At 40.1% G+C, this 11,946-nt stretch overlaps 1 protein-coding gene across 4 annotated transcripts in view; it reads left to right on the forward strand.

Annotated features, from left to right (window-relative positions):
• LOC113975758 (putative threonine dehydratase) overlaps window positions 1-11,946 on the forward strand; it is a 33,651-nt gene that overhangs the window by 18,002 nt on the left and 3,703 nt on the right. For all 4 annotated transcript variants that reach the window (XM_027700157.1, XM_027700159.1, XM_027700158.1 and 1 more), the window contains 6 exons: window positions 800-965; window positions 1,421-1,517; window positions 2,417-2,492; window positions 3,201-3,326; window positions 4,544-4,711; window positions 5,023-5,080. In XM_027700157.1, the coding sequence (XP_027555958.1) occupies window positions 800-965; window positions 1,421-1,517; window positions 2,417-2,492; window positions 3,201-3,326; window positions 4,544-4,711; window positions 5,023-5,080 (691 nt within the window). The remainder of the gene's footprint in view (window positions 1-799; window positions 966-1,420; window positions 1,518-2,416; window positions 2,493-3,200; window positions 3,327-4,543; window positions 4,712-5,022; window positions 5,081-11,946) is intronic.

Here is an 11,946-nt window from a genome sequence, read left to right on the forward strand (position 1 = left end):
CCATACAGAGAGCTCATATTTTTTTTTCTCATATATCATTCTACATTTACATCATTGCTAACTTATAAATAAAATTCAAAACAGCTTTTGGAAATAGATCCAAGTCAGTTGTGTGACTATATAGTGGAGTTTTCTTCAGTCTTTTGACTCTGTTTGTCCCTGTTCTGCTCATTATATTACCTTTGGCTGATAGTGTTTTACCAGTGAGTATTTTGGCATGACTAAATACTTCTCTTACCCTTCCACAGTCTTTCAAAGTAATGTGAAGATATCAGATATTGGCCCTGGACTGTGGAAAGACAGCTCTGTAGCAATCTGTTTGGAATTTGTGAGGTTGAACACAGTACTTAAATTTCATGAAAATTTCTATTTACCACAAACACTAAATGCAGTAATAAATAAAGAGAACGAGATTTCCTTTTGAGACTTTGCTTTTAGTTTGGACTGCAACACTTAAAATTTATGAAGCTGAAGGAAGTGATGGCAATGGAAACATGACTTGTGCCCGCCAGCTCTGTAATCACCTGATGCTGGTAACAACAGAGTTAAGTAAGTGCTCTTCAGCCTGAACTCTATTTGAGGGGCTTGTCAACAGCAGGAGTTTTCTCCCAGTAGGTAACAGCATGTGATGGTCCATCTGATGGCACCGTTCTGTTGTATCCCCTCCTCCCCTCATGTGCTGGTGATTTACTTTCACATATGTGTTCTTCTGCTGAACGATGTTTTGAAAGTGGTAGTTTGAATTATTATTGCATTGACAACTGTGACCCCTGCTGATCTGTGCCCTTCCTTCCCACAGGGAGGATAGTGCTGTGTACCTGTCAGGCCTGGGGACCGTGGGGCTGGAGGTGTATGAGCAGGTGCCAAAGCTGGATGCTGTGATTTTCCCTGCAGGAGGCCACTGTGGCCTGCTGGCAGGGTCGGCTGCTACACTCAAATACCTCAACCCACATATTTCTGTAATTGTAAGTTTCCTTTTACCTTTTAAGTGTTGCACTTGGGCAGCTTTCACCACAGATGCTTTCAAAAGACAGTGGTATCTAGTGATACACTTGCAGAGACTGCATATGCAGGGGACAGGAACTATCTGATCTCGTGGGGTTTGCCTGGGAGAAGAGCCTCTGAGAGCCAGGGAAGCTCATGTCTCTTGGCTGCTTGGTTTGATTTCAGAAAAAAAGATGTGGGAAGATATTTCCAAAACAAATGAAATCCAGTTCTGTGTTTTGAAATAATTTCTTACTGGAAAAATTTGGTCCTAAGTAAGCCACAGAAAAAGTTTATTGGTAGCACAGTTGTTATGCAACTTGAAATTAATTGTTAATTTGAAGAGGAAACTTTCTGTAGGTTTTGGTGTTTTACTTTGGTGGTGACTTCTATCATAACCGTTCAATAAAAAAGTGACAACACTTGTCTTCCTCAGGGGGTTGAATCTGAAAGTTTCCCTGTATTGCAACATTCCCTAAAGGCTGGCCACCCAGCTGAAGACCAGGCCTGCAACAATCATCACTTTTATGGAGGTGAGAAAATGTGTTATTCTTTTGGAGGTAAAATAAAGTTGTAATAGATTTCTTCAACTATATTATTTTCTCCTTCAGTTCAAACATATTTTAAGGGAAATCTCTGAAGACTCAGAATTTAGTTCAAGCTGTGAGAGCAACTTCTGCCACGCTTTCCCCCACTACCTCCCTGGAGTACAATGCTATTTCCAGTGCACACGAACACTTAGAAATATGAGAGTATTTATTTGACCGTTGTGCTCACAGGCAGCATCTAAAACAGTGAAATCAATGAGAAAGCTCTTGTGCAAAAGATTGAATTGTGAAAAGGCAGGGAAATGGAGTGCTTAAACATTTAGACACACAAAACTGTTTTCAGAATAACAGTGTTTATAAATGACACAGTTTTTTCCACATCATATGCTCAAAAAAAATCTCAACTGTTAAGCAACTTAAGAACATTCTGTTTACCTGATGTTCCAATCTCTGGAAATTCTGGGTTAAATGGGAATTTTATAACAAACTTCTTATCCCTCTTGGTAAACTCTGCCTGTGTCTGCAGCCCTTTGCTAACTCTCCTGCTGTAGCTACAAGCCCAGTGCTGTGCTTGGGTCTTCTCTCCTTCAAGCCTCCTTGAACAGTGAAAAGCACTGGGCTGCAGGGTCACTCTCACAGTGCAACAGTGCCAGTGAAGTATCAGATTTTTCTTGGAGGGATCCAAAATGGCAAAATCTTCCTGTAAGATTTGGTCTTTCATTAGCAAACAAATTCTTGTCATATGAAAAAAAATCAAGCAACCTAAGGTCATCTAACAGCAGTGTGCTGCACTCATTAAGGGCACAAACCAGCCAGGACTCCAAAAAAATGTTGAATATGTCTAAAGCAGCCAGCTTCATAGTTTTGTCTTTTGAAATCTGCAGATGTGAGCGGAGTTTGCTTTGGCAGCAATTCTTTGCAGCTGACTGGGAAACTTGTGGATAAAGTTGTTGCTGTGAGGTAGGTGAAGAAAAACAGTGAAATGAATAGCATTAGATGAACATTGTTGTATATGAAAAATGCAGTGTACCACCAGGGTATGGTGGCTCTGCTTGTGCAGTGGAGAGCAGGTTGGCAGGACACGCCACCATGTACACACTGTGAGAGCATGGGGATGGGGTACCTTTCATTTCAAGAGGGGCACTGAAGACATTGAATCCAAACCCACATATCACAGAATCATAGCATATCTCATACTGGAAGATATTCATGAAGGATCATCAAATCCAAATCCCTGCTCCTCGCAGGATTACCTAAAACTAAATGATATACTAAAAGCATTGTCCAGACTGGCCCTTTGGCCAATACTTCACCTGCTGCCAGTACCTGGTCATGCTCTGGGTGTAAAACTTGTCCTTGTTGTGTTCTTTGACACTTGAAGGCAGCCCTTGGCAAAACTCTTCTAAATCTTCGCAGAAAGGCCAAGTTTGTGGAATATACTTACTACTAGGATTTAGTTAATATTTATAGTAAAAAAACCCATCCTGTCTTTCAGTTAATAATGATTCTGAGATGTACATTCACCCCCAGCAGCACAGTGTTCTGTAACGCTACCTTGAGGTCATATGTACCTGGGAAAATGGAAAGTACCTAGTTACACATAAATGTATTATCTTCTGCTTTTGGTAGCTCTTTTGATTTGTTTTGACACAACTCTCCTGCTTTCAGGGAGGAGGACATCCTCATTTCCATGCTGAGATTGCTGGAGTATGAGCGAGCCACAGTTGATGCAGAAGGAGCCATTGGACTTGCAGCATTGGTGGCAGGGAAACTGCCCGAGTTGAAGGGTAAAAGGTACAGCAGCTGTTTCAAACAGGGAACCATGGCAGAAGCATGGGGCTGAGCACTTTGTTCCCTGGAACTGGTGAAAAGCTACTTGTTCTATGAGTGACAAGGCAGTTCCTGCCCCTGAACTGGCAGTGGGCTTATCAGTGGTGCATGCTTCAGGCTGAATAGATCAGTCACAGGTCATAAGATCATGTTGAAGAAGACAAATGTCAGCCTGGAGACCTGAAAAATCTTGTAGTTTTCCTCTATTTTCAAATGGTTGGGGGAAAGGCAGTTACACACAGCTCCATGAGGCATGGCTGCTCCTGCCAGGACAGTAACCTGCTCTTGTCGGTCTGTTGCCTCCTCCCATTCCACTTGTGAAAACCAGCCCTGTCTGTGGTGAGACAGGAGCTAGGCTATCTTCTGTGGTCACCCAGTGGCATCCAGCTCCCAGTCCTGAGAACTGTCCACATAGTCAGAGGGATTATCCTTGTGCTTGATGTTGAACGTGTGGGTAAGTGCTGCCTTGCCTCTCAGCTTGAGGATTCAGCACTTAAGTGGATTGAGCCTTGTCTCAGGACATAGTCCAGAATGTATTTAAACATACATGCCCTCAAGACAAAATAAAATTTCCAGTGCACAGCTGAGGCAATTCTTCAAAAGAGGCTGACAGAGTACATACAGAGCAGCAGTGCATTCCAATTCAGTACAGCTAAAAAAAAAAGGGAAAATGCAAAGGTTCGGTTTTGAAGAGGTCAGGTTTGGCTCTGCAGAGAGAGATTATCATGGACTGACTATGTGGCTCTTCACCTGCTCTTCAAACATTTCTGCACTCATTTTCAAGTCGAAGTGGATTTAATTAATGGGTACAGAAAGCCTTGACATACATGTTGTCTGATCATTAAGAGGCTGAAACTTAGAACTTCCAAGGGAAAATTATGTCAAACTTCAAAACTTGAAACAGACCTAGAATTCTCCAGCTAATTATCTCTAGCAAATCTCAGATTTCCAGGAAATGCAAAATGAAAACATTTCAGACCAACTAATGTAGCCAGTTTCTAGGCTCCCCCTGCCTGCTCACAAATGATACTGAGCACCAGCAGCCTCTCTGACATATAATACATATTTATTGTGGTAGGTTCTAGCAGACCTTAAGCTGATATTGAATACAGTGTCTGTAATTTATGGTTCCTTTACAGACAAGTGCTAATCAAAACTCCTATTTTTCTCTCTGTTTTCAGAGTGGCAGTTGTTATATGCAGTGGAAACCTGGAATTACATTTGCTGCAACAGTGCATAGCTCGTGCCCTGACCCTTGACAACACAGTGTGCAGATTTTCCCTTGTGATTTCTGACTGCCCAGGAGACATGTCAAAGCTACTGGAGATTTTGGCTCGGGAAGAAGCAAGGTAAATCAAACTAGTAGTAGGGAAATATAATCACAGAATAGCACAAAGATTATTAAAGATTTGGAAACCTTTCCAAATGTCTCTGAAGGCAAGTCTGTAAGTAACTAATTAATCGAAGGTTTTTTCTTGTTATATTTCAAAAAAGTTTTTATTTCCTTCATTTTTGTTCCGACCTGAAAGCATCTTTGTAGCATTGAATTGTGTCTAATTCAGAAACAAGCAAAGATAGTTGCTGTCTAAACACTTACAGAAGCTATTTTGCAGTGACAGGGGATTGTTGTGACCTCTAATTTGTCCCTTATTTGATCTAGAGTTTTGGATATCAAACAAGAACGCACATTTGTGACATCTGAGCTCTTCACTGTTGAGGTAAGATGAGATGCAATTTCAGTTTCTTTAGTAGTACTGGCCTCCCCTAGTTTACTCTGTTTTCCTATGTCTCTTTATACTATGTTGAAGGAGTCTCATAGAGTGTGCACAGTGATTTGGCAAGCAGTGTGAGAGAGAATTTCTTCTATGTTATACAGCACCTTGCCAAACACTTAGCAGGCATATAAAGAACACAGGACCAGTTTTACCTGCTGTTGTGACACCCTGGGTGAAATACTCCAGCTGTTGTATTGCGCTGTTTCTCTTGCAAACCCTCCTTGCTGGCATGGCAATGTGCCAGATGTGGTGAGCAACCTGCAGCATCCATCCAGAACCTGAAGAGCCAGCTATGTAGGCTGCTGTAATTGTCTGAGGTATTTGCCTTAAAGCAATGTGGAGAATACCCTTACTCTTAAAGAACCCTCATTTTTAACTTGGGCCTCAGTTTTATTCCTTATTCACAAAGAGCATAGAGCAAAATCATTATTCCTTTGTTGAGTGTTGGATACAGTAACAGTGAAGAGGTGTTAGATGGCATCTCTTAAAAGGACCATTTCCCTTATGGCATATCTCTTACTTCAATTGGTTTGGCAAAGGTGTGGTCCTACTGATTTCTTGCTACCCCTGTCCAAGTCCAACCTGACTCAGTTTGTGAAACCACAAGTCAAATTAAGGATCTTGGCTAAACAGTCTCATAGCTGAGATGCAGTAATGCTATTGAGTAAGCTAGTTCTTCGATTTTGGCCTTTATATCTAATTTCCTGCCTGGATACAGAAACCTGCTCTATATTTTCACTTGCGGATATAAAGAAGAGGTAGATTAAAGTTCACTTTAGCAAGAGAACAGTAAAGTTCATGAACATTTTTCAAAACATGATATCATCAGTTCTCTCAATTGTCTGGGACTAAAACTTCATTTTTCCCCAGTATGCCATAATGACAGGCCAGCTTACAGCTTTGGGTAACTTGGGGATAGCATGACACTGCAGGGGTAGATAAATCCCTCTGAGTGAGTGACTGACTTAGCTCTGAAAACCCTTTTCACTCAAGGTGAGTTTCAACAAACCCTGTAACTCTTCTAAAGTTGTCAATGCAATTTTTTTGAAGTGAGGCTTGTAGTTTTTGTTACTACTACTAAGTAAAATAAATGACATCCACTGTCTTAGTTTTCAACTGAGAATGTTAGAACAATTTTCCATTGCTCTTGCAACCTCTCCCAATGAGGCAATGATATCAGAACATGTAGTAAATACAGGGCCTGAATGAAAACAGTGCCATGTGCTATTCTCTGCCCTTTAAATACAATGTGCTTTCACTGACTGTCCACTTCAAGAATCTAACAGCATTGTACTACAGAAGGGTCAAAGGGAGGAATTTGCATTCCTGAATATTTTAATTGGATGTTGGATTTGCATGATGTCTTTTAATCAGTCTGGGAGAGGCTACTGGATAATCAGATGTGAAGAACAAAGTAGTGACACAGACGTACAGACCTCAGTGCCTTTGTCACCAGCTTTATCTGGTAACACCTGGTGAATTGGAAGGCATTTCTTTGAAAACTATCAAAAAGGATAAAATACAGGATTTATCTTTCAGCATCAAAATGAATTTGCTCTAACCAGATACAGAAAAAATACTTATTTTCATAGTAAAGCTAATACACATGAGGGAGGTTTTGCTTTTTACTTTGTTGTTTCTAAGAGCCAAAGCCCTGTGTCATCAAAGCATTTTAAACATTTGCTACTAAAGCAAACCTGCAATGAACTTTAGCATTTTCATCAGTGTAAATCTCAGCACATAAAATTAAGCACGCATTAAAATCTGACCCAAGAACCAAAATGACCATGTGTTGAACTGGTGGTAATAATAAGAAAGGCATTACAGCTATACCCACTCCATTCTAACTTTAATGCATACTTTTGACTGTGGATATAGATAAAGTGTTTGACAGAACAGCACAGTAAGTGTAGTTGCTTATTTGAAGCACTAAATCGGTCCTGTCAAGATTGTCATCTCAGTATTTAATCATCTTTTTAGATTTACCCCTTCATTTCTAAAGAAGAGAAACTTGGCTTCTAGTCACTGCTTATCAGGAAGATAGAGCTGCTGTTTTATTTTTTTTTTTCATCCTAATGAAATGCCTTTCTCAGTTATTGTTTATTAATCTAATGCATGCTTGGAACACTCTGTGGGAAGATCGGTGCTGATAATCTGACTTCATGGAGTAGTAAGGACTTTCCAAATGAAACTTTATGTTCAAATTGCACTTCTGGAAAAATAACTTTTGAAATGTTTTACTGACAAAAATAAGAGACTTTTTAATAAAAAAATAAAAGGACAGAATATGGCAGATTAAGCTGATTCTTAATGAAGTGCCTTATGCAGTGGGATCAGCTGGTCATGTTCTTTGGAACAATATGAGAGTTTCTGTAGGATTCTGCCTGCTCATTCCTCCAGTTTAGATTCTCTTCCCTTGTGACTTGTACTGGATTTCTTTCTTGCAGAGGTCTACACCCTACTTCACTCTTACCTGAGCAGTTAGGAAATTACTTTCAAAGTCCCTGTATTGAAATAGATAACTCCTAGCAAATCATACAAATAATCACTCTGGTAGGCTTCACATTTTATAGCTATTGAAGCAGGTTAAATGATTGGGAATATCTAGACAGAAATAAAGATCAGAGCTAATGAAAAAAATCAGCTATTGTCACCAGTTAACTGAATGCAGAGGTCTAAAGGATTATCCAGTTCATGGGAGGGAGCTACAACTTGCCTCTGAGAACTTTCTCTATTCTCTATCGGTAATATTCCTCAGATTCAGTTGGGACAATTTATCACTTAAATTGTTTCCATCTGTAAACCTCTTTATAATGATTTCAATCCCTTTAATTTCATATTATTATTGATTCAGAGGGAAGTCAATGAGAAAAATCAATAAGCAACTTAATAAGGTAAGGACAGTCTTTGCTATGAAGCCATGCAAGGCTCTGCTGTAGATCAGCATCTTGCCTGCTTAAGGGGTGTCTCATTTTTGGATTCAGGCAACCCAGTCGAAATAAAATATCTTTGAGCTCATCAATTTTTCTAGAAAAGTCTTCTTCTCACCACAGAAACTGTAGTGTAATCAGACTGGCAGGTACAGGAGCATCCTGGAACAGAGCAGTGAGGGCCTGCAAGGTCTTGAAGTGCCCCAGGAGCTTTGCAGAGCAGCTTTGGTGGCAGTGCTCCCTCTGACCTCCCTTCTGTGTCATGTCGTGGGCTTGTCTGGTCTGTTCACTTCAAACCTCTAGGGAGCATCACTCTACTGTGGTTTTAAATAACTCAGAAGAGAACAGTTGTAAAAAGAAGATCAATCACATTACTCCTCCCTCTCACTGGGCAAGAAAATTCTAATTCATAAATCAAATTGCTGCCTTTTCAGTAACATTGCACATTATCCCAGTGGTGCTGGAGTTCCTGGCTTGCTTTGTGTGGTGTAATACCTTTTCTTTCCACATAGTTTATTCACCTCAGGCCAGAACCCAGTAAATTATTTTAGTCTGCTCTGGTCAATTTGAGTAAATTCCTTTGGGCCAACTTGTGTTTTGTAAAAGGCTGGAGGGGAGTATTTTGGGCTAGAGTCCCCAGTTGCCAACATATTCCATGTTTTTGGCCTGTGAAGCAAATACAGAGGAACAGGCAGCTGTACAGCTATGAGAAGAATGCTATCATTCCTAAAGCATTTCCTGCATGACCCTGGGCAAGGCTGTGTTTCCATGCTTCACTTCCCCAACTACGAAATGGAGACACTTGGAGTGGGAAGTTCAACAATGCATTTCTTCTGAGGCCTCCAAAAGAATTCGGTCATGGTCTTTAATGGCATTCCAGAGCAGACTAACAAGGTACAGAATATCCTGCCCTAGTTGTAGAAATTAGAACCCTGCTCTGGGGAGGGTAAGAGCAGACTTGTTGGATTATTATCTGATTTACGTAATGTGTCAGTAGCTCGTTCATGCTCCTGCTCACCAACCCGACTGCACGAATATGCCAAAAGATAAGGGCTCAGGTTGCACAACCAAGTGACAGCTGTTACATTCTTTCTCAAGCGTTCCATCGCTCTGACCTTGGGGACTATCTGGCAGCTGATCCCCAAACCATAAACCGAACTGCTGTTACCAAATAATCTGTAATGTGCAGTAACCTACTCTGGGTGTTTACTGAATAAATCAGAAAATTGCCCAGTTGCTAATTTTTTCGAATAGAAATTGAACCCCTTGCTTTAAATATAAAACTGAAACTAGCCTATATAAATAAAGTTTTCATTCCTAACTCCAGTGATTTTCATTCAAACAAACCTATAATATTGCTAAATGTGGTGTATCATGAATATTAAGTTATGTGAATTCTCCAACAACATCTTAGAAAAAGATGATGAATATGGTGTTTAGGACTGAAGAAATTAAGGTTCGAAGGATGAGTCAAAGGCATAAAGAACTGCACTAGCTAGGATCTACCTTTACATGGAGCCCGGAAAAGAACAAAAGACTGAAATCTCTTGACTCAGCAATACTGCTCACATTATTCTCTAACATTGGCTAAGCATGTCCACCCAAAATCTTTATTTGCACACACACCCTACAGATAGGAGGCATCAGGGAGCTGAGAGGCATGCCAAACTCATTTTTAAAATCTAGGAAAATAGGATCTAAAAGGCAAAGTGCCCCATTTATGAGACTTGCAGTTAAAAGGGAGTAGAGGTACCCACTCAGCACAGAACTTTGCAAATTTCTTCCCCTTGTAAAGTTATGAACTTTCCTCTCTTTGAAATCGATTTAATTCCTATAAGTATGTGAATTTATACATTTGGACTTTGGTGTTGCACAATAATAACTTGTGATCAATTTTTTGCTTTATCTTTTTTTTTTGCCTTTGTCCTGCTCTCTCAATTATTCCTACTCATTAAATAAAACCCACAAGCCATCAATATTCAGTGAAGTCTCTTCTGTCTTCAACTACTTGTAGTCTTGCTACAAAAAAATCCACCAGGTTTCCTAAACCCTTAGGCTGGAATCAATCTTCAGATTACCTGGCACAGGGAGCAGAACTCTAAATACAGTACAAGAACCATCTGGTTGGTTATTTTAGTGGTCTTACTGGACCACACAATTTTATATTTATTTATTTAATCCAGTAAGGATATAATATATGGGAGAAAAATGCATAAAATGTACTCTGCTGTTGGTTTTGTGGGATTTTTTGATACACAGGAAAGAAAGGTCTACTGTGCATAGGTGGCCCTGCAGCCAAGAAGAGCTCTGCAGGATGAAAAATCCCATGTATGGTTCTGAGGGCTACTGAGTTTGAAGTAAAAGTAAATTTTAAAGTAATTTTTTCTCTAGTTGTCATGGGTTATCTTGCCTGGAGTACAAGAAACATCGGGCAATAGGTTTTGTCATTTGTTCTTAAATAAGAGCATTTTGGAACACTTACACTTAGCTCATCAACAGACAGACAACCTCCTGTAGCAAGTAGTACCTGGGTGACTCTTTATCCTAGATAAATATAAACTCATATACCTCCCCATGAATATGAGGATTGCCCTGTTGGTCACTCATGTAAATTATATGTCCCAGGTGAAGCACATAAGAGAGAGCAGTTGTGTGAAAGTAAAACTGCCGTGTAATTTGGCTTAATCTGAGCAAGAAAATAAATTCTTGCCTTCCTTGCTGTTGAGATCTGTAGATGCTGTGAGGTAGAGTGTGATTCTCTCTTCCCTCCTGCTGTGAGCAAACGTTCTCTGTTCCTCAATTTGACAAGTGTGAAATATCGGGTAAATTTCTGGAGTTGTTTGTTGTCACTGCTCTTGCTGTTACTACTTTATGATACACTGCAAGGTATTATCTCCCAGATCACATGTTGGATGCAGTGCATGCACAGAACAAAAAGACAGTATTTATCCAAACTGTTTACAAGGTCTCTGACTCCAATCTAGCCAAGGCTATCTGGCTTCAATCATTAGCAGAAAGGAAAGGGCAGAGAGGATAGTTAGTTCTATAAATCAAAATGCCTTCCCATGCTGGCACCCAGGGCAGAGCAACTGCTTGCTGCCAGACATTCAAGGTTGAACCTGGCAAGTACAGACTGGTTCCAAGAGCAGCAATTGATTTACTCAGGACAAAGCAGGCATGATTGCTTTGGCAGGGAGAAAATGTTGCTTTTTTTAATTACAGACTCCATGAGAGATGAGTGTGCGCTCTTGAAGATATGGTTGCAAAGCTTTAGGGATTTTATGTGAACCAGGGAATGGATAAGGGGTATTGGTACATCGGTGCCCTTAGATATTTTTCCCAATCTTTGTGTTCTCTCATCTTCCCTCATTATTAATTGTCCTCTATGCCTGTCCTTCTCTTGAGACTAAATCCCACTTTTTTGGAGGAGGAAGAAATTAGCATCCAATTTGCATTCCAAAGAACCAAAAGAATAGAACTATGTTCAGCACAAGAGGTGAAGAATTACAAGACCAGATCAGAAATGTGGCTTATTTCATGATGGATATTTAAAAAGCTGTAGCCAGTTTTCTAATTAAGTGAACTCTTGGCTGTTTAGAACAACTTTGAGTGTTAGTCTTCTATCTTTTCATTCAACAGTTTTGCTAAAGGTTTATCGTTATTTTAAGATCGTTCCAGGAAACATGAATTCACAAAGTTCTTATTTAGAAATCTGTTTGATTAGACAAAATTTTGGGGTTTGCCTCGTTGCTTTCTGAAAAGGATGCAGGTCTGACAGCAACATTATACAGGGCATCTGTCTCTAGCAGCCCACCATCAGGCTACTGTGGCCAGTTGTTTCTCTATTCTCAGTAGATTTGCCTGTTATAATGAACTCTC

The sequence above is a fragment of the Neopelma chrysocephalum genome, unplaced genomic scaffold (genome assembly GCF_003984885.1).
Source record: "Neopelma chrysocephalum unplaced genomic scaffold, ASM398488v2 Primary Assembly neopelma1_143, whole genome shotgun sequence".
Lineage (NCBI taxonomy): Eukaryota > Metazoa > Chordata > Aves > Passeriformes > Pipridae > Neopelma > Neopelma chrysocephalum.